Genomic DNA, 23,320 nt, shown 5'->3' with positions numbered 1-23,320 from the left:
ACTCATGGGTTAGGTCAGTTCAGAGGTATCGCAGCAGCCAGAAGACGCCCAAGAGAAGCCCAGAGGAGCAGCAGATACGAGTTCATCCTGGGCAATTGCATGCTGTGGCTGGCCATGCTTTACCTCTACCAGTAGCTCCTTCATGGAGGGAGAAGTTTTGCAACTAGCCAGCCAGCATGTCAGTACAAATGCAGATTGAAAAAATTGCCCCTGCTTCCTCTCTCCTTCCTTCCTACCTTCCTGCCTTCCCCCTGGATGCCAGCAAAGTTCACACTGCACAATTTCACTCTCTGGTTGGCCATGCTTTCCTCTTTGCCTCTCCCAACAGCTTGCTCCTGCAGAGTGAATCAGCAAGCACGTCAATCAAGCAAGGAGGTCGGCACTGGGTTTTAGAGCCTGCCACTACAAACATAGTACTATGCCATTTTAATATAGGAACCTGAGGACCTACATTTTATCCAAGGGTCATTGAAAATTCCATGATTTTTGTCTCAAAACTCACCTTTGACTTATCTGTGAGATTGACTTAGGGCGCAATCCTAACCCCTTATGTCAGTACTTTCCAGCACTAGCATAGCTGTGCCAATGGGATGTGTGTTGCATCCTGCAGTTGGGTGTCACTCATGGAGGCCTCCTCAAAGTAAGGGAATGTTTGTTCCCTTACCTCAGAGCTGCATCGCCCTTATGTCAGTGCTGGAAAGCATTGACATAAGGGGTGAGGTTTGCACCCTTATACTCAAGCATCTATGGTGCATATGCCCTCCCTAATCCTAGGAAAAGCTATTGTTCTTTTCAGTGGGTCTCAAACCTTTCTCTAACTGGGACATCTTTGTGATGGCACCTTTGATCTAACCCAAACCTCAGCCAGAAGCAAAAGCATTTGCTTGATATGGCTGGCCCAGGCCTTTTAGTTTCTAGACAAGAACAGGCCAACTGCAGCTGGTGAGAGCTAATCCCAAAACATTCACCCTGTTTTGAGGACTCCTGGAACAGGAGGAGGACTCCTGGAAAGCAACACTGCCTCCTTCCTTCTCAGCCTGCCCCAATATGAACTGAAGCCATCCCTCCCATGAGTTATATTGTTCTCACCCTTCCAACCATCTTCCAAAAGAAGATGGGTGGCAGCATGCTTTATATATTTGGGTAAAAAATGACTTTGTTTCCCTTTGTTCAGCATTGAATTTCAAAGCCATGCTTTTGCCCTCTCTGGGGATGAAAAAGCCAAGGCTGCAGACTCAAGAGTTTTCAGGTTACAAGACTGCCTTCTTACCTAGACCAAGTTATTCTGATGGATGAAAGAAGTCACAGAATTGTCTGCCTCTAAACTATTCTCTTCTATCCAGACGGAATCCACCTAAATTGCTGGTGTCTCTTAACTGCAGGGGAGCTGCCGCTGTCTTCCAAGTAGAGCTTGAACAAGGGTCCCACAATGTCCAGTTTAGTTCCCCAAGAAGCTCCCAGCTTATTTCATTGCAAACATGACCCCAGGTGACTGAGACCCACTTTTTAACATAGTCAATAAAAGGAGCAATCCAGCTGTCTAAACACATTGCTGGAAGAACTGGCAACCTTGGTAATAACCCTGTCCACTCTGCATCCCCCTGTGGGAGTGGTTGTGTGTAGTGGCGTTCCTGGGAGTCCCTGCTCCCGTGGCAACCCCCAGTATTCTGCCCCCCACACCCCGTTTCGCCCCCCTTCTCCGCCCCCTGCACACCTGACCCGGAAGTAATTGCAGTGACATCATTGTCACTGCAATTACTTCCGCACAGCTGCCTCCTCCATTCCCCCTTTGAAAACAAGGGGGAACGGAGGAGGCAGCCGAGGCCCCCATGGAGCCTTCCGCACCGCAGGGGTCTCCATGGCAGCGGTCTGGGGCTGCTTCCAGTGGCCCCAGACCGCTGCAGTGGAGACCTCCGCACAACTTGTAAGCTGTGCGGAAGGCTCCGTGGGGGCTGGGAAGCGGAACACGTCTCCTCCGAAGTCGCGACCAGGGGCGACCAGAGCAGGGGCGACCAGGGCCAGGAACATCCCCTCCGCCTCAGAGGGACGCCCTCTGAGGTGGAGCAGGGGCACCCAGGAGCGCTCCTGGGAGGCAGCAGGATGCTGCCTTCCAGGCAGTGTCTCGGCACCGACTGGGCTGCCCCCCTCCCCATCTCCTTTATAGGAGGAGATGAGATGGGCGCCCTAGAGCGTCAGTGCCTCTCTAGGGCTCCTGTCTCCTATTCTCCTATAAAGGAGGAGGAGAGGGGGAGGCTCAGTCGGCACCAAGGCACTGATGGAGAGGCAGCAAGCTGCCTCTCCGCAGTGCTCCTGGGCGCTGGGGGGGTGGGGCGGGGCTCCGAGAGGCACCCCTGGAGGGTCAGCGCTTGGGGCATTTGCCCCCCCCCCATGTATGCCAGTGGTTGTGTGGTGTTGCTTGCTGTTTAAAACAATAGCCCAGCCTCTCTACTTGCTGCTTCCTCCCAGTTTGGCACTCTTCCCTGATCTGTAGACTACAAGGTAGGGCATGGGTGACCACAAATCCTGTTATATCCATGCATACCACAAGAGTGGTGTGCCACAATAGTAAGTATGACCTGGCCAGCACTTTATACTCTCACTATGTTAACTTCTGCCTCTCTGATATGCCTTAGCAGGTAGGCAAGCAAAGTAGAATCAACAATACTTCAAATACTTCCTGGTTGTGGGAAGTGGCTGGTTAAATTGGAAGCTGCTGCTCTGGTTGCTCAGTGATTTCCCAATTCAGTGACAAGTTAGCAGTATTTTGTGGATGGGACCTAGCAATGTGCATGCTGCTGGCAGGTGCAAGGCGTGCCCCTCCTTGTCAAGGGCTAAAGTGCAGAAGGAAGGTGGACCTTCAGATCCATTCATGCCCTTCAGCATTCAGGCTCTATAGCCTGTTCCACCATATCGCTCCTCAAAGGCACTTGTTTGGCATGGCCCTAGTCCCAGCAGTCCCTTGCTCATGTTATCACCATTGTTGCTATGGTCCAAGCTATCCATTTATCACCTCTGCAAGCTTTCAAAAGTGAAATTTGCAAAAGTGAAAGGCCATTGAATTTGGTGGCTGTATTGTGAGAATGTAGATCATATTGACAGTCATAAGTCTTGTGGCATAAAAAACTGCACCTTCCGTCCTTGTGGGTGTGAAAAATCACCATTAAAATTGATAAGAAATCTCATGTCGGGAACCAGTTAATCCCCAAGATTAAAAGGTACTTTGGTACCTTTTACCTTCTTGAAGATTCTCATAAAGGCGCATTTAGAGGAAAGAAAATAATTCTCGGAGGAGAGGGGAAGGCAAGAGATCTTGTCTGCCTGCTGCAGCCAGATGTTCTCATCTTTGTCTGCTGCCTTTGTCACCTTTCAGATTAAAGAAGGGGAATTGTCTCCTACTGTGTTTGCTCTGGAGAAGCTTCTGTTTGTTTTGCAAGGACTGATAAACATCCCTATTGTTCTGGCCCCAGGGGGGAAGTTGGTGGAGGGGGGCAGGTTGTGTTGACTTGGTGCTCTCCAGACTGTGGCAGCTTGAGAAGAAAAGAGAGAAAACAAACCTCTGCTCATGAAAGGAGGATATCCTGTGTCTGCTTAGAGCTTCTCCAGTGACATTTGGTTTGGGCTATTTCACAGGTATGGACAGTTGAGTGGCATGGTGGAGCCATTAGCTGGTGTCTTTGGTGCCATTGCCATGGTGTTAGCTGAACCACTCCTCCCCTATGCCTTGGCTTTTGCTGCTGGGGCAATGGTGTATGTGGTCGTGGATGACATCATTCCAGAAGCACAGATCAGGTGAGTTACTCCAGTCGCTTCTCATTTGATCCCATCACTCTGTTTCATACCAGAGTGCCTCAGGGAAGGTCCAGAGAAAACCCTGTTCCAAGCTGATCCAGGGAGATGAGTCACAAAGCATCTCCCAAGGTCAAATAATACATAGTTTCAGTTGGCTCTTTTGATGGAGAAGGCAGGTTCTTAAAAAAAACTTTTCAGTCAACAAACACTGGCACTGAACTTGTCATTCAGTCAACAGTGGGGGGAGGGCTGGGGGGAAGCTTAAGGTTTGTTGGGCTAAATTTGAAATGCAGGTCTGCCCTAGTCACAAAATGAGAACTGAGGGCCAATCCTGATGCAGATGTGCCAGTGGGGCGTGCACTGCATCCTGCAGTGGGGAGCAGTCATGGAGGCCTCCTCAAGGTAAGGGAACATGTATTCCCTTAACTTGGGGCTGCATTGAGGCTGCGTCGGTGCTGGAAAGTTGGATAGGATTGGGCCCTGAGAGTCCCAATTTTAAGAGAAAAGAGGGGCATTTGAATGGAGGTAAAAACTGTCCACCTCCCAGGTCTTTTTCCTCTTGGTGGGCTCACTTCCAGTATTAGAGCCCAGTGGGAAGAAAGTCCTCTTCATGTTTAGCTTGGCCTTAGAGCATCAAGATGTTTTGGAAGAGTAAACCTCCCCTTCCTACTGCAAGCAAGCCTGCAGACTCACTTGGTAGCTGTTCTCAGTGTACTTTGCTAAAAAGACTTTGGCTTGGTAACAACAGCGTGACTTGATTCTGGGTGTTGTGGTGTCAGTCCTCCAGTACCAACAAACCTAATATCCCAGCAGTTCTTCATGGCAGCAAGACACTGTATCTAGCAGGAATCCTCTCTGTTGTGCCAGAACCCCCAGATTGCAGTATGTGGAAAATTCCTGAATTTTTCAAGCTGGAATGGAATCAAAGCATTCAAACAGGAAACTATGCTTCATTACTGTCGCAGTAGCAACAAGGTTGATGCTATGCAGCAGTGTTGTGGATACACTCACTATTGCAAAAGGTAATGCCTTTGGTGCAGTGATGGCCAAGCTTGCATATGCAGCCTGAGTGGCAGACACCATTAAGGACTTCGTTTGCTGAATACACTTGATTTAACATCACCCTGGGGACAAAGCAGTCTGGATTTACTGCTTGCAATGTGATGCACTGGGCAGCTTAGCTATATTCCCCTTTCTTGTACTGGAAAAGAGGGGCAATTGTGATGCAGCAGAGGTAGCTCCTTAGGTGGGTCTGGTGCAGAATAAACCAGGGACCCACTCCAGGGTCCACCCCCATGCCTGAGCAAGCTTGAGGTCTACTGCTGCTCCCCACCATTGCCTGACAAACCAGGATGCAGGAGGGCACTTACCATCTCCTGCTGTGGCTGCTTTTCAGCCAGGGTCTGACTGGGGGGCTTATGAGAAGGCAGGGTGGGACAGACAGCAGCAGTCCTGAGTCCCTTCTAACACTGCCACCTGTTTCTGAAGCAGGAGCACCAAAGGAGAACTGTGTCACTCTTCCCCTACCCAGTTTAGCCTTCCCAGCAAGGTTCCATTCATGGTGCCCAGTTGGAAAAGCTAACCAGGAACCAAGCAGCAGAGGTGACAGACTTCCTTCACTGTAACCAATGCAGCTGTGGGTGGCAGCATAAAGCATTGGGTTTTTCTGCTGTTCAGTCCCCAGGTACCTTGCTGGGAGGTGTAGCTTGCATGTGCATGTACTTTTCAAAGCATGAGAGAGCATGCAATTGGGGGGCCTTTGCAAAGCTTCTGCCTCAGGGTCTGCCAAAAGCTGGAACCACCATGGGGCGGGGGAGGAGCCTATTTCCTTATCCCATGGGCAATGAAAAAACAGTCTTGTAAATCTGAATTTTTGAAAATGCTTACATGTTTTTGAATTCCCACCTTTGACTTCTCTTTTTCTTTTTTCCTTTGCAGTGGCAATGGGAAGCTGGCATCCTGGACCTCCATTTTAGGATTTGTGATCATGATGTCTCTGGATGTTGGGCTTGGGTAATAGGAGATACCACCTTCCCTATTTTTGACCTTCGGAATATGTCATTTTGGACAAATGCACAGCAGAAGTTGGAACTGGAACTTAATGTTTTACATAATCATACTGATCTGGGTTGGTTTTGATTGCCTTTAATTATGTGGACTTTTAAAAATTTGCCAGCAGGTTAACTGGCCGGTTTCATAAACACAGTACAGCCCTGGTGTGGGTTTTCCTGCTGCCCAATTATTTCTTTTTATCAGGGATGTCAATATGAAATGTGTTGGTGAAGGTGGACAATTTTTCCTCCTGTTGTCAAAGCAGGAGGACCTGTAAAGAACAGGTCTTATGTCTGGTGATTGTCTTTGCTGTGTGGGCACACAGCTTGTCATGCGATATAGCTGAAGGGGCTATTTTCAAAAAGCTCAAAATCTTACAAGCTCCCACTGACACACTGAGCCAGGGGTGTACAGTGTGTACTTTGGAGCTCAAGAATTACTTGGCTGCACAAGTTGCTGAAATGGGTCGTATCAGCTTTAAGTGGTAAATGGGAGCTTAGGAGTCATGCTAAAAGGTAAGGGATGTGTGAGCTTTCCTATCTGCATGTTGTATCTGAGGTTTACTTGGAGAGAAAGGATGTTTCCTTTTCAAAATGGCAGGGTGTTTGTGGCAGTATGTTATGTGAAGAATGTCACTTCCATCAAGGGTAAAGGCTTCTGAAACTGAAGGTCCCCTCACATCTTTTATGATAGATCTAATCCGTCTAAAAATATTATTCCCTCATTGTCGGCTTATGGTGTTTTGTTCTTCCAGTAGGGGAATAGAAGCCTACATAAATTGTTAATTTATATTCTTGACACAGTTGACTTGCTAATATGCCATTTCAAGCATATCACACTAACTGAGTTCAGTGCTGACTCCTTGAAGACAGATTTTAGCCTTGTGACAATTTATGTATTCCCCCCACTGTCAACACAAAGCTGCCTTTGGCATTTTCTGAGTCAATTGTTGGCTTAAATTGCAAGTGGACTTAAAAAGAAAACATTCCATAGGCACTTTCCGTTTGATGAATACAAGGGAGGGGCAGCTGCAGTGGATTCTCAATTCTTCCATATTAATCTGACAATTCAACTTTAGGTGTTGAAGCCCAGAATAAAAGACATATCCACTCTGCTGGTCAGTGAAAAGCGGCCTGAATTAAGAGACATCTCGGCAGGTCCGGGAAAAGAGTTTGCATGGTCACATAACTTTGCAGCGTAAGCCTTCTTGTTTTGTATCTGTTGCGTTTGTGCCACAGTTTAGACTTTAAAAATTATGGTTCTATATCACTGGAACCTGTCTTCCCATATGTTATCAGAGGGCTCTTCAAAAAAGGCTGATTGATAACTAGTGCCTGGTCCATTGGGAAGCAGAGTTGTGAATGCATCTGACTCACCATTGCTTTTCCCTCCAGCTCACAAAACAGAGTCTACTTAGCTTCCTGACAGTCCCTATGTTCTGGGTTCCAGGAACAGTAGCATATCAGGTGTGCTAGAGCAAGGCTTCTCAAGGGTTGTTCAGTCTACCATCATAAACCAATAGGTGCTAGTGAATTCAATTAAGCAAGAGCCATGGCATTTTTTCTTTGGTTAGGGGATTTTTTTAAGTACACAGGCCAGTGCAGAATGATGTTTAGCAACTGATTTGACTTCTTAACTGTGATTAGTTTCAATAAAAGAGGAGACCCAGATTTGTGTCTGAGTCTTTATTTTGAACTGTTTCCTCTTCCTTAACTTTGCTACCATCTCCCTTTGGTTTGATCAGTAAAAAGCAATTTTTATCTGTAAGCATCCTGATTCAGGGTCAAGTGAACTTGCATTTGTTCCATCCGGTTGTTGATCCATCCAATATTGTGTCTAATACCAGCTTGTTTTAAGCTAATGTTTGGCATAGTTAATGTAGCCTAGCTGAGCCTATCAAATCATATTGTTTGTTATCATTAACACAATTGTAAGCACAGGAACATCTGCCTTTTGATCACCTGAGGTGAGCCTCAGTGGTGAAGTGTACATATCAGAAAATCTGTCTTCCTAATTTTAGAAAACAGCCATATGTGCCTGCATTCATTGTCACACCTTGAAATGCTGAGGAAATGGCTGAGGGAATGATCAGAAGGATATCATTTCATGGAAGGTAGGAGTTACTTCCAGTGAAATCCATATGATTATTTTGAGATCCTTGACTCATACCTTGAGAACTTCCAGACTGTGTAGCTGTTAATAATAATAGCTTCTGCTTCTGTGCAAAACTACCACTTACAGAGTAGGATTGCAGCTTTTAGTCTTGCAGGACTCCTATGACACAACAAGCCAATAGTGTCCCATGTAGCCCTTTGAAATTACCTGCTATGGCCTGGGTCTTCAACCTGGACAAATCACCACTCATTTCTGCTAGTGGAGCTTGTGTGTACAAACTTTGGCTTGGTTCAGAAGTCATGTGGAGCCATAGTTTATTCCTGGTTCTGTGCAAGGCTTCTAAGTATCTGTATCCCACAGTCCCTGCTCCCCTTTGCACCCAAGGGGAAGAAGGTTTCTGCTTCTTATCATGACTTAGAACAAACCATGGTTCATCAGGACATCCAAGTCTGGCAGATCCTGACTTGCTCTATCCATAGCTTTGGAACACTATGAAACTGGCATTCAATCCCAGTTTCATATACTGTCTTGTTTCTAAATTTGGCTTGTTCCTTGGGCTGCACCCAGATTCATTCCTGACAAGGTTACTGGCCTGAGTTTGAAGAGCTTGGAAACTGAAAGTTGAAATGTAGCAAGCAGAATGTACAGCTCTGCTGATCAAGATAAGAAAAGTTGGTCTCCAAGTGTCTACGCCACACCCAGCTATGTCAAAGGCCCCATGATGCACATGGTTATATTTTCTTCAACTGAAAAGAACTTTGAGGCTTAAACACAAAGAGTCTACCAGGTTAGACTCTTTAACCTCTACCAGGTTAAACACCTAAGCTTACCAGGTTAAGTTCCCAGCTGCAGGCTTAGAGATTCCTCATTCAAATCCTGTAGTTTCCTGACAGTCATTTAGGTCTGAAATCAATACTACATGCCCTCATAAAGAAAGGTAATGCCAGTGAAATCTAGTTTCCAATATGCCTGTATTAAATGAGCTGCCAGCAAATGCAACATGGCTGACACATAGTCAACATGCGTCTTTGATGACTTTGCCAGCAGTAGCTTGACAACCCAACCACAAGACAATATCCCAATAATGGGTCCTGACCAAGCCTTTGGAATCCACTGATTGAAGATAAGGCATTATTTTGGTAACTGAAAAATAGGCATGCCAACATGATTGACACTTTATATTGTAACCAGATTTAGTGATCGGTAAGAATGTGGTAGATTCTATCAATTGGGAAACTCCCCCATAAGCACTGTTATAGTCCTAAGACAATAGTTATGCAATATACAATAGCTAAATACTCTATTAATATGGAATATATCAGGTGTGCAATTCCGCAGAGGTTGTTTCTTTTAGATTAGGTCAGTGTTTCTCAAACTGTGGGTCAGGACCCACTAGGTGGGTTGCAAGCTGATTTCAGGTGGGTCCCCATTCATTTCGATGTTTTATTTTTAATAGATTAGACTTGATGCTACCATGGCATGTGACTGCATTGGGGGAAATGTTACAGATTGGTACTTATACCAGGCTACTCTGTATGTGTTTTTAACAATAACAGTAAATGGGACTTACTCCTGGGTAAGTGTGGGTAGAATTGCAGCCTAGGATTGTTAAAAATTTTCCTGTTTGATGTCACTTCCGGTGGGTCCTGAGAGATTCTTATTCTAAAAATTGGGTCTCGGTGCTAAACGTTTGAGAACCACTGGATTAGGTCATTCCTAGGGGACGTGACGTCAAATCAGTACTTTTATCTCCACTTTTGTTTTTATCCCCAGGTACCCACAGTATCCACAGTAACATGCTAAGACAAGAGAGTCAATTGTTGGGTGTCTAGCACTTCTTTAAAAATGTGCGTGTGTAGAAATGTTTATATTTGAGAAAGTAATGGAGGGGATATGATATGATATGAGGGGAGAATTTGAGAACTGAGCCCTGTTAACAATTATGTTTTGATGACATGCTGCTTTTACAAAATAAATCCTATGAATCGCACATTTCTGCTAGTGCTGCCAGATGTCGTTCAATGCCTTTATCACATACTGCCTAGAACAGGGATCTCCAAAGTTTTTGGTCAGAGGGCCGCATCAAATATCTGGCGTGGTGTGGAGGACTGGAAAAAAAAATTTAAATATAAAATTTAAATAAATAAGAGATGGAACTTAGATGAGTGAATAAATGAATGAATGGGCTCATTCATTTAACCTCTCTGGCCCTCAGAACACCCTCCAGACACAATCAGAGCACAGTTCTGGTAATGTTCAGTTGAGTGGGCCAGAGGCTTTCAGGGGACAAGAGGTTGGCAGCCGGCTGGAAAGAGGCTTGTTGCGGGCTGCATCTGGCCCCCGGGCCAGGGTTTGGAGACTCCTGGCCTAGAACATAAGAAGAGCCCTGATGAATCAGGCCAAGGGTCCATCTAGTCCAGCTTCCTATATCTCACAGTGACCCACCAGATGCCTCTACAAGACCTCTAGACAAGAAGATACCTGCAATCTGCTGCCGCTCCCTTGCACCTGGCATCCAGAGATAGGATGCCTCAAAAAGCCAGAGGTTGCATACAATCATTATGACTTGTAATCTGTGATAGATATTTCCCCCATAAATCTGTCCAATCCCCATTTAATGTCATCTAGACTAGGTGTCATCACAGTGTTCTGTGGCAAGGACTTCCTCAGATTTTGCACTGGGTGAAGAATTATTTTCTTTGTTTCAACTCTCCTGCTGATCAGTTTTAGTGGACATCTCCTGGTCCTAGCACTGTGTAGAGGGAAAAGAACTTGCTCTATCCACTCTGTCCATTCCATGCATAACGTTATGGGTATCAATCATGTTCCCCCTCAGGCACCTTAATTCTAGACTAGTGATTTTCAACCCTTTTCATTTCACAGCACACTGGCAAGGCACTAAAATGGTCAACGCATACCATCAAGGCACATCTTTTTTGACAATTGACAATGCACACTATGCTGCCAGTGGATGGCTCACAATCTTCCAATGGCCCTACTAATAAATGACCCTCTCCCCAATTCCCACGGCACACCTGGGGGCTGTTCACAGCACACCAATGTGACATGGCACAGTGGTTGAAAATGGCCGTTCTAGACTGAAGAGCCCCAAACATAGTTGTAGTTTTTCCTCGTTAGGGAGGTGCCCCAGTCCAGTAATTATTGTAGATACTCACCTATAGTAAGTGAAATTTTTGCCAAGTAATCAAGCTCAAATTATCACTTTGCCTTATCTCCGGGTCAATCAGAGGGCAGAGCCCTTCAACTCTGAACAGTTTCCTTTCTCAAGCAGGCAGGTGCCAAGTTTCTCAAGCAGCAGACAGGCACAGCTCCTCAGAGGCAATTTGTTAACCTTTTATTCTTCTTCCTTCTGCTGCAGCCTGGTTCTGCTTGGCAAATGCTTGCAAAGCAGGTCTGTTTTTGGAAACACCAGGATGGGACCCTCCTTCCCAGCCTACAATTCAGTGCACCCTTACTTAAGAATAACACCCATGGAAAGCAGTGGGTCTACTTCTGAGTAAAAAGGGCTGCAAATATATGCAGCTGCATCTCTCTGCTATGAATTGAATTGCACACTCCCAGTTATGTGTTATATGCTGTATGAAGAGCTTCTGGCTTAACACACCAGACACCTTAAAGGTGGATTTGATTCATGGTTCTCCTGCAGTGGTTCCCAGCCCATTTCCATAAATTGTACCCTTCATATTAGCAAAATGTTTGTAATTAATAATACAAGCCCTCATCTCCTCTATATGAAAGCCCAGACTTCATGTATTTCACAGTGTTTTCTCTTTTCATCTGTTTGAAGAACAGAAGACTTTGCCTTTGCACTGTTTTGCACCAGAAGTGTGCTGAGAAATTCTGGGTGATTGATCACTTTCCATATTATGTTTCAGCTTTTTGACTGTGCTGGTTTTCAATCACTGGTTCATACATGAATTGATGACCAAGCTAGCTATTGGTGGGGCTTTCACAGTCAACTAGCTACCTCCCTTCCTGCCTTGCTGGTCCTTGCAAGGCATTCCTGTCTTGCAAGGCATTCTGGAGCATGACCTGCCCTTTTCTACCATTATTCCATTCTTTTTCAAGTACCCCTAAAGGTACTGTTCAGTGTCCCTTGGGAGTACATGAATACCAGGTTGTGAACCACTGTTTTACTGGTATGTTGTTTACAGTGCACTTACTCTGATAGTGCTTACAAAAAGGTGATGAAGACCAGAATTTAAAAAGAATAAAAATGTATCTTATGATCTTTTACTATGTTTTTAATAAATTAGAGACTACAGTTCTTACGTAACAATTAGTGGTGGGTTATTTTTCAGGATCTGGCCTCGAGTAAAATCAGACAAAACTATAGTCAGACACCCCCCTAAGTTTAACCCCTGACTTATCCGAGGGTCATAGGAAATTCCATGGTTGTTGGCTCAAAACCTACCCTCGACTTACCTGTGGGATCGACTTATAGGTGGGTGTCTGCGGTGCTTTGGGCGCTCTCTTCTGCACCATTTTTAAGTCCACTATGTCCTTTTTGAGCTGCAACTACTAGAACTGGACATGAAACTCCAGATGTGGCCATATCAATTTGTACCATGGCATAATAATATTGGCTATTTTATTCTCATTTCCTTTGTAATGTTCCTGGGCATGGAATTGGCCGTCTTCACTGCCACTGCACACTGGGTTGATACTTCCATTGAGCTGCCCACCAGCACCCCAAGCTCTCTCTCCTGATCCTTACCTTAGGCAGGAGGCAGCGAGAGATCACAGAAAACTCAGAACTCATCAGCATTTGGGTTCCCTAGGGGTATGGTGGGCCTGGCCATTAAAACTGATAGTGAGTCAGGTCAAAATCAGTCTCTTAAGTTGGACTGATTGTCAAACTACATTTATCTTAAGCCCATCAGTGAAAACAACCTTAGAGCAAAGTGTTAACTCATCCTTTTAAGCCTCTAAACCATGGTGGACGCCTGATTCAGTGCAGCAGTGCAATAAAGGGGATTAGTGCTTCCCTTCTGCCCTTTTTGCACCAAAGGCATTTCTCCTCAAAGCAACTATTTCCAGGGATCCCTTGAGCTTACTTACCTGTCACCAACCCAGATCCCACCCTGGGGAAGAGCCCAGTCACATCACTTTGTCCTGCCCACAATGAGGAAAGAAAAGAACCAGGTTCTTGGATGAGGAAGCCGAATTCAGCACTGAGTAGATCCTAGCTCTGTATCCCAAATGACCACTATCTCATGCTGCTTCTTGGCTCAAGCATGGCAGGAAAAAGGGGGAAAGAGTGCAGGAAAGAGGAAGGCCAAGCCCAAGCTCTTTCCGTGCATGAGCTTATGACTACTACGTCCCACACTTACCCCCATTTTTGATACACTTGGTTTTTTTTTTTTTGTCCTCTGGGCACATAAAGTTCGTCACTCCTCTCTCTCTCTCTCTCTCTCTCTCTCTCTCTCACACACACACACACACACACACACACACACACACACACACACACACACAAATTTGTGTCCTTTCTCCTGCCTCTGCTTGTGACGGGTTAGAGAGCCACCCCACTTCTGCTCTGCCCTTTGAAAAGGGCAGATGCACTGGAAGATGAAATGGGTGGGGTGAGGAGTGGTGGCCACTCTTGCTAAAGCCACCACCATTCTGTCCATTGCCTTTTTCCTGGCTGACCAGGGAGACTGAGAGAACACAGAGTTTGGGTGGGGACTGCTGCAACAATTGTGGTCATCTCTGGGGGCTGAGCTGAGCTCAGTGCTGTCAGGGGTACAACCTGCTCAACCCCCTCATATGACTTCTGGCAGTTGGGACTCATTCAGAGGGCCAACCTGGCAGAGAGGAGAGAATAGCAGCAAGGATTACTATTCTTCCTCAGTAACTGTGCTTGCTGCTGAGTCAGTGATGAGGAATGCTGGAACCAACACAATCACCCAGCGCCTGTGTGGCTCAGGTGGAGCCTCCTCCGGCAGGGATTTCATGTGGTGTATATATAGCCAGTGTTTACCTGTGAGGGAGGGGGGGCTGGAGGGGGAAAGGTGCAGTTTAACACGGTTGCGGTTTCTAGGGAGGAGGCAGCAACCAGAATCTCTGAGTGAGAGCTTTGCACGCAACCAAACAATAATCGTATTATTAAAACTGATGCCATAAAGCACCACACGGCACAAAAAAATGACTAGTGAGCTCTTGATGCTGAAGCCAGAGTAGATTGTAGGACCTGAGTCACTGCTCATAAAGGCAGGCTGATTTCACCTATTCACCCCACTCAGTGTTGGGGAAAAGGAGGGGGGAGAGAGCATGACAACCTTCTATTCATGCCTTCTATTTTTAAAAAAACGATCTTTGTTGTACTTGGCAACACAGTAGCAATTAAAACTGACTGACACACACACACACACACACACACACAGAGAGAGAGAGAGAGAGAGAGAGAGAGAGAGAAGTTTCTGTCTCCTCAGCTTCTTGACTGCAGAGTTCTCATGACTGTCTCTTTTAAATTACGGCAGCATCTTGCATTTCTGGAGACACAAGGAGAACCCTGCTGAATCAGGTAACAGTTGACCATCTTTTGTCCTTCAGTGGCCAACTAGCTGCCTCTAGGAAATTTGCAAGCAGAGCATCCTCCAGGCAAATTTCCTTCTGTTCTTGCTCCTCAGCAACTGGTATTTGGAGACGTTATTTCTGAACCTTGGATCCCACTACCATATCAGAAACTGTTTCTGAAATTAGTAGGATGGGGAGCTGCAGTTGGAGAAATACATATCTAAAGCCTCTTTGGGTGGAATTAATCTCAAGGATCCTGGCCACAATAAACCCCACAAATGGAGGGGCAGGTTTTAAGGCCTGCATAAGTGAATACCTGATTTGTCCTCAGAATGGGATGCTCTGTTCTTGTTTGTTTCATGGTCTAGTCCTGTCCTGTGACTTGTGATATGAGTGGCAGACCAATGAAAATATGGTATTTGAAGTTGGGTGCCATAGTGAAGCAGATAAGGACCTTTTACTCAGTTACCTCTGAAATTCCTCATTTGGCTTTCAGTCTCCCTTCATCTGCCATTGTTATTTAATTTGTAGAACATGGAATGAAATGCCTCTTCCCTGTTCCCATGTTATTTAATTATTCCATGTTTCCATGTTATTTAATTATTTAATTATTACTTCATGGATAGGTCTTGAGCTTCCAAATTTCTCTCTCTCTCTCTCTCTCTCTCTCTCTCTCACACACACACACACACACACACACACACACACACACACACCAAACCCCCAGATGCCTTCAGATGAGCTGGAGATAAGAAAATGTATCCTGCACTAATGTGCCACTAGCTCAAACTGCCCCAAAATAAGGGAGGGGCCAAGAGATAGTAAAAGTTTAAGGGCTCACTCCTAATTTTGTACTCAAGAGGTCCTCAAAAGCCTGGTAGCCATTCTGCCTGCTGCTGAGCCCAGGCCAAAGGTTATTGCCAACTGCTGCAATACTGGTAACCACTGCTGTGAAAGTTCACACATACGCATAATCTTGCAAAACCACCAGTCATAGCTCAATCAAGTATTCAAATCACAGAGCTGTGTTGGTTAATACATGGGGCACATCTATGTTTTCTAGAAAACCCATAAAACACTAGGTCTGTGAGTACAAACATTCAATTGATCTTGTAACAAAAATCTTCTAAAATTTTTAATGGAGCATTTATAGGTTTGCATGTGCACCCCCAGGTGTACTTTTGGTGAAGAGAAACAGGAGACATTGCCCTTCATGTAAAGTTAAATTCTCAGTAGTAAAGAGAAATCAGATAATAAATGGGGGGGAGGCTTATAAAAAGGGGTGGGATACATGACATTTGAATCTTGTGCCTAATTGGAAGATATGCCCTTTCCAAACTTTCTCCTGTAAGTTAATTTGCCATCATGTGTGTCATATCTGTATATTATCTCAGCTTTGAGAGTTTGGGGGAAAAGGAGAGGAAATGGCTTTGTAGGGTTTTCCCCAAGTCCTGTTTCTCTAATTGCTCTGCAGCAGCAACCTACAAATAGAGAACTTATTGTGTTCTGCTCCAGAGCTGGCTGCATTTCAGAGCTGATTTCTCATACTGTGATTTTAACGTATGCCCTTCATAAGCATAGGCTCTCAGTTTGACTGTACTTGTTGTAAGAGGCGACTAAACAGCCACCGGGTAGATGGGAGCCTAGGAAGGCAGCTCATCTGAGAGAAGGAATACTCTGATCCCAAACCTCCACTGCCTTGTGGCTACATCCGGTTATGGAAAAGGCTTCAGGAGTCAACCTCGAGGCAAAATCCAGAGCCAGAGTCCCTGAGGCAGTTCATGGCTGAACACAGTCACGTTCTGGCAACTCCTGTGACGCCGCTGGAACCAACCATATTGGCTTCTGCCTTTCCACTGGACCATTTCAGCGACATGGAGAGGGGGGATTTGCTGCATGGGTAACAGTCTATCCTCTGTATCTACTTTACCCAGGCTTCACACACTGGAGAGAGTACTCTGTTCCAGAACCACTATTCAGAACGCGATACCATAGTCTTCCGAGACTGAAGGATGCCAACATACTGATTTTAACTCATAGGGCATGGTGGGGTGTGTGGAAGTGTCCCCTGTAAAATCATAATGTAATATGAATATATATGAACTTCTGCTCAGTGGAAAGCCATAGATATGCTAAGCTGCTCCCAGATTTTTATCACATGTTGATAAAAATAATTTTGCCTAGAAACAGAAGTGGTTGGTATAAACATTAGTTCCTGGCTCCTGCTATCTCTGATGTAAGAGGTACCAAAACATCCCCCCAGGAATAGCTATGTGGTGCCACTTCTTTCTCTGTCTCCCTTCAGCTCTCTTCTCAAAACCCTCCTATTCCATGAAGACTTAGGGCACAATCCTAACCCCTTATGTCAGTGCTTTCCAGCACAGGCATAGCGGTGCCAATGGGACATGTGCTGCATCCTGCAGTTGGGTGTCACTCACGGAGGCCTCCTCAAAGTAAGGGAATGTTTGTTCCCTTACCTCAGAGCTGCATTGCCCTTATGTCAGTGCCGGAAAGCACTAACTTAAGGGATTAGGATTGCACCCTTCGTCCCTTCATCTTCATTGCATCAAAACTGAAGCCTCAGTGCCCATAACCGCTTTTGCTGAATCCTATCCTGGCCTCTACCTTGCTTTCCACCTCTTGTCTTCCACACCATCAGAATTGCTAGCAAACTTCTCTAGATGAAGACCACCCCCCCAGTGTTCATTATTCTGTAAAAGACCATGTGTGCGGGTGTGCTTAATAAGTCATCAACTAAATAACAGCTGTTTGGTGTGAGTAGTGTTCACGGTGCATTAATTGTACAAGGATGAAATTCTGGCACTTTGTGGGAGATATTTTCCCACTCTACATGCCTTCATATCCCTCCTGCATTGCCTCATCTTTTAGATCCTTGGCTGTATGTGTAACTGTTAAAATCCTCTTGCAGAGCATGAAAACGTATCCAGAAAATGGTCACGAGGGGCCTTCTGAATCATTAAAAAAATTATATAGTTACAAAGTGGGGGGGGGGGTGTTTGCCCTTGTGACTGGGTGTGAAAGCCCCAGGGGAGTCTGAAACTGTGATGAAATGACAGCAGTAGTGGGTGGGGAAGATCCATTCCCCCTCCCACCCACCCTTTGGTGTGCTTTGCTTCATTAAAATTCACGCTTGCCAAGAGAGAAGACGTCGTTTGACTCCTTACCCAGTTTGCTCTCTGCTGCCTGTTCAAGAAATTAATTTTCTCCCACCTCTTTTACTCCAAATGGAGTGATCTAATTATGGCTCTGCAATTGAGAGCAGAATGGCTGCTAATATCAGCCTTCGCCTGTGGGCACTTACTAACTTGGGATCACTGTCTGTGTTGCCTTTTCTGTGCATTCTGTACTTTGGTATCTCTGGAGCATCTTTTCTAGAGGTTATGACAGTTGTCTGGAAGATGCTCATGCCCTGGACCAATTGTGCTTGAACTGGAATGTGAGCTCTGCAAAATCTCCTGTTCAAATCTTGGCCCAACATATGAATTCAGTGGGTGGCCTTAGGCAGCGAATACCTCTTCGCCTAAGCCCTGTCTCATGTGCAGTGCTTTGCGCACTTGGAAAAACTGTGGTATAGATACCAAGTAGTAGTATTAGGGCTAGCAAAAGTCCATTAAAAAGTTCATATTGTCATGAGCAAGGAAGGCCTGTATGTAGGATCCTGTGCATAGGATTCTGTGCATTTTTTATGGAGTGATGCATTGCCATGCCTCTCTGGCTTTCCTCCTGGTGAAGTCTGGCCTGAACAGACCACTGTGATTATGGCAGTCAGATTTCCTGTGCATAGCTTTGCACTCTACCTCCTCCTGCACAAGGCCTTCACTTTGTACATGAGCTGCTGCAGCATACTTGGGAAGGATATCTCCCTAATGTAGCTCATGTACAAAGGCACCAGTCCTTACTAAATCCTTCTCCCCTGCCAATGCATGTGTGCCAAGAAGGTGCGTGCTGCATCATGTGATGGTGGAGCAGTCTTCGAGGTCTTCTCAAGGTAAGGGGACTTCTGTGGGTCTCCTTGGTTCTGCACTAGCTATTTTGAGGAGAAAAAGGGAAAGGAAAAAGGAATAGAACACAGCCACACATGAGTGCCCCCAATCCCGCCCCTTCCCTTTCCAGAAACACCCCTTCTTCCCTGTCACTCCTGCCACCTACTGCCACCACCAACTTACTAGGTACCAGCTGATGGTGACCTTGTTGCTGGCTCACACATGTGGCTGAATCCAGGCGTTTCTGCCTGCAGAACACACATTCCACCGGTGGACAGATGAAAGTCTTCACCATCACATCATTGATTAGCATTGTCTACTAGTTAATTACACTCTATGTTGAAGAGTGTTGTAATATAATTTCTAGTCCAAACGTTGACTTCCAACCCTGTACATTTCAGTGGTAGTTCTTAATTTTGTTGGATGCTCATTACTACTGCCACCATCATGCACGGGCTCCGACTGATTCTCGTAAGGAATTGCCTTCTACTGAGTCAGCAATTGGTCTATCCATTTCAATATTGTCTACACTGAATGACAGTGATTCTCTAGGGCTTCCAACAGAGCATTCTTCCCAGCCCTGTCTGGATATACCAGGGACAGCACCTGGGACCTTCTGGATGCAAAGCAGGTGCTCTACCACCGATCTAGCCTTCTCATGTGAACTGTCTCATGCTATCACTCCAGCAGTTCTCTAAGGTTGCCTGCACCATGCCTAGGATCATACCACCAAACTTGGGAATTCCCAGGTACATACATACATACATACATACATCCCAGGTACGTACATGCATACATACCATGATTTCTCTCCTTGGAAAGATGAAGACGGCAGTCTCTCTTCCTTGCTTCTCATCCTCCCAGAGTCACACATATTGCCACCACTCTTTGTTTCCATTAAGTCACAACTAGAGGTCCACTGAGGCTTATGATAGAAGGAATGCTAGAATTCCATAACTTCAAGCATCATCTGATACGATTTTCTCTACATCAGGCATATCACAATTCCCCAATTACCAGAGATGTGCCAGAACCACAGTGCAGTCTCGAATCAAGGCCCACGTCTCTGTCCCCCCGACTCGAATTGTCCGTGAGTCATAATGGGTGCCCACCGCAACTTCTCCAGAGTCATTTTTTGATTCATTTTTACTCAAGTCTGAGTGTTTTCAAGAAACCGGTCAGGTTGCAGAAGCGGCAAAAAAAACAAGCAAGTGCGCACACACAAAATAGAGTTGTAAGCACAAACACAAGCAAGCCTTGAGTCTTTTCATTTTTAGGGTAAAACGCTTGAGTCCTGAGTCAATGTCCAAGTTTTTGACATGCATGACTCGAGTCCATATGAGTTGCAAAAACTGCAACTTTCATGTCTCGAGTCTGAGTCATCTGAGTCACAACCCGTCCCTGAAAATTATTTATGTGTCTGCACTCCTCAATCCCAGCCTTGTTTGGAGAAGAGAGGGCAGAAGAAGGGGGCACACAAACCGGATATGACTCACAGGGCCGCCACCAGCCATATGACAACACACTCTCTACGATTGTGAGCACCTGCACATCATGCATGCATGCACAAGCCATTAAGTGTTTACAGGGAACAAAACGAGATTCCTAGTGATGGCAGCTGCGCTCCTACTGTATTTAAACAAAATGACAAAGACAATAATCAATTGGGAGGTCAATGTCAGTCCAGGCTATACATGTTCAATATGTGAATTAAATATAGGAGTATGTGCTTTTGGAGACCTTGCCAGCTAAGGCAGGTAAGTTGATGCTTCCTCATATGTTTACTGTGCTTTGGCTTGTTAAGGATTGGCTTATTATGTGAGCAAAGTATGTATACTAGTATGTATGTATCAGCACAGCTGAAGCAGTATAAGCAGTTAAGAGTCTAGAGTAGAGAATCCAGAGTAGTCTACGCTACTCTCTAACAGCCCAATCCTATTCACACTTTCCTGGGAGTAAACCCCATTGACTCTAATGGGACTTACTTCTGAGTGGACATGCATAGGCTTGGACTGGAAGTCTAGAAAGGCAGCCATGTTAGTCTGTAGCAGCAAAAGCAGGAATACAAATTGCCAAACTGGTGTAGTAAATGCTCTGGGACTGTCAAAGATATTTCATTTACTTTACATCCCACCTTTTGTCCATGCAATTCAAGGCAGTAGCCACCCATCCGAATACTGACCCAAGTCAGGCCTTCTTGGCTTTAGCAAAGTGACTGCATTGAATGCTTTTCAGCTGTGCCTTGAGATGGATTTAGTTTTGCTTCAGCTTGCAAAATGCAACATGACTCTTTTGCTGGAAAGGATTTCCAGTGGTTTGTTCTAACTTTTCTTCAGCCTGGCACAGTATTCATAATAACATATCCATATTCCATGGGATATATGATCTATCCCATATACCCAAGGGGCAGCCACATTAGTTTGTACCAGCAAAAACAACACAGATTCTCTTCTGGCTTCTGAAAAGCTAATACATTCATTGTAGCACAAGCTTTCTGTGAGCTATAGCCTACTTCATACAGGGATACAGAGTGGCCAAAGGAGACATCCGGGAACAGTCAAGTTGCTAGCCAGACTGAGGGGAGTGCCTTGCTGAGCCCAGCCTTTTCTAGGCAATCCCCATCCTCTGAAGAGAAGAGGGTTCCTATGAACACTCATACCAGGGGAGTGCCCAGTGAAAGGAACTAAGGGGTTCAGGGATACAACTAGGGCTTGACTTCTGGTACAGTGTGTGTGTGTGCGCGTGCAAGGAGACTTTAATAAAAGGTTACCTGTAGCATATCCAAAGTGTAATGTGTGCCCTTGATTGATTAAAGGAGAACATGGATGTTAAAGGGCTAATGTCCATTTACACCCCAACCCAAGAATTTCCATGCTTGCAGAGAAGTCTGATGAGACTCTGCCTGCTCCTGGCCAGCTGAATCAAGCAAGCCCAGCAAGGAGATCTCCTCTGATTCAGGTTTCTGCCTCCTCTGTCTGCAAGGTTTGTTGAGTTTTCAAGCGCCTGCTTTTTCTCTGGGATGTAGCCAGGCAAACGCTGCAAAGAACCCTGTAATGATGTTTTCTTTTTTTCCAAGCATGCTTAACTAATGTTTTTAAACATGACTTCTAAATGCCTCTTTAAATATTGCTCCTTTTTCCCTTCCTGACTGGCTGTTAAGCTTTCCAATAATCTCCCCTGTCATTTCTCATTGCTCTGATAGACAACTTTGTGTGTCAAGGAGCACCGATCAGAAAGGCCCCAGGGTCCCGTGGTTCATATTATGCCTGTGTGAATTAACGAGGGCTGTGTATATTATAGGCTCTGACAAATGCTGATGGATTGGGCTTCCCAGTCAATAGGGACTACTGTGAGAGCTGTCAGTACAATGGGAGTCATTGTTTGGCAGGGCAAGCCTCTGCCTGTCACCTAAAAGACTGAGACAGGTGTATCATGCCATGGTCACGCTATGGAGCGGAGCAGCAGCCAAGATTTTGCCTCGCTCGGTTACCTCTCTTTCTTCTGAGCTGTGTCAGTTGGGGCTTCCTCTGAAAGTGAACTGCAGCAGCCATTCCCCCTCTGCCTGCTTCACAACCAGGGACCTTTTCTTGATATTCTGCTCCAGTGGATTAATGCTGAGCCCTGGAATGAACTGGATGAAGGTGCCCACACTTTTTAACTGCTGCTCTTGTGTTTTTGGCAAAAGGTAACACGTGTACACAGCAAACAATTTGAGTTCCAAATCCTATTTTTTTTAAAAAAGTCTGTAAATATTTTTCCCTTTTTTTTTAAAAAAAGTAATTCATAAGCATGTATCGATGTAATATTTTCTTTTTGTTTTGTTTATGCATTACAATAAAATTTAGGGGGAAAAATCTGCACGTCTTTTTTGCAATGCATTGAAAGTGTCACAGTTCTTGTCACACAACAGTGGGAGGGGGGTAGGACCCTATTCTTTTCACTTGAAAGGGGGACAATTGAGGGCTACGTCCAGTCTTGTTTTTCCCTACTACAGACTAGGAGCCACCAGGTCAGCTACACGTGGTTCTCCAGGCTCATTAACTCTCTCTATCTCTCTGTGTGTATATGAGAGAGAGAGAGAGAGATTTTGCCTCACAAGAAAAGCATAGCTAGCCTGTGACTCGCTATGTTCAGGCCAGTCACCTTTATAATGTGCAGGTGGTCAGATATTAGTCTGAGGACCTTCTGAAAATTGATCTACAGATAGCGTGCCAAGGAGGTTATGAGGACTTTCCTCATGGCAGATATGAAGTTGAGCTGGTGAGACTCTCCTTACAGCTGACCTTTTCTTCCTAGCAGCAATGTACGTGATTTGTGGGAACATTTTTTTCAGTTGAGGGGCTCATATGAATTGCCACTGAGAAACGGCAGTGTGTGTTGGGGACACGTTTGGTCAAAAGTGGCTTTCTTGATATGACTTCACTGCTAGGGACACTTGAGTTACTCTGCCTGAAGAGATTTTCCAAGCAATTTTCACATAGGCCTCAATCAGACCACAGGCACGGATTAAGCTTGCTTTGGATCAGTCACTTTTAATCTGCCCCACAAGCTGACCCATCAGTGACATGAATGATGATGTCTGCATCAGTTGACAGATCAGAGGCAGTGGTGAACAGATGCCTACTGCCTCCCTCCAACCTGCCACTGATGGAGCAGTGCCCTTTAGCTAATTCCTTCCTCTACACTGGCCCTTTAAACAAAGCAGGAAATGCAGAGCAAGCTGTGAAAATTCCCATGTTGATTCAGACTTCCTGCTTTGTTTAAAGCACCCACATGGTGAAAGAAACAAGGTGAGAGGTGTGCAGGTTTGGGGGAGGGGT

The 23,320-nt window shown here is 45.4% G+C and overlaps 1 protein-coding gene across 1 annotated transcript in view; it reads left to right on the top strand.

Moving 5' to 3' along the window:
• The window catches only part of LOC136638826 (zinc transporter ZIP11-like), a 160,506-nt gene extending 153,008 nt beyond the window's left edge, over positions 1 to 7,498 (top strand). Inside the window, exons 5-6 of the mRNA XM_066612853.1 lie at positions 3,631 to 3,789; positions 5,728 to 7,498. Coding sequence (XP_066468950.1) covers positions 3,631 to 3,789; positions 5,728 to 5,806 — 238 coding nt within the window. The 3' untranslated portion in view covers positions 5,807 to 7,498. The remainder of the gene's footprint in view (positions 1 to 3,630; positions 3,790 to 5,727) is intronic.
• The last annotated feature ends 15,822 nt before the right edge of the window (positions 7,499 to 23,320 follow it).

The sequence above is a fragment of the Tiliqua scincoides genome, chromosome 2 (genome assembly GCF_035046505.1).
Source record: "Tiliqua scincoides isolate rTilSci1 chromosome 2, rTilSci1.hap2, whole genome shotgun sequence".
In the NCBI taxonomy this organism is placed as follows: Eukaryota; Metazoa; Chordata; class Lepidosauria; order Squamata; family Scincidae; genus Tiliqua; species Tiliqua scincoides.
Note: the sequence above shows the minus strand (reverse complement) of the source record. Positions and strands in the feature narration are given on the sequence as shown.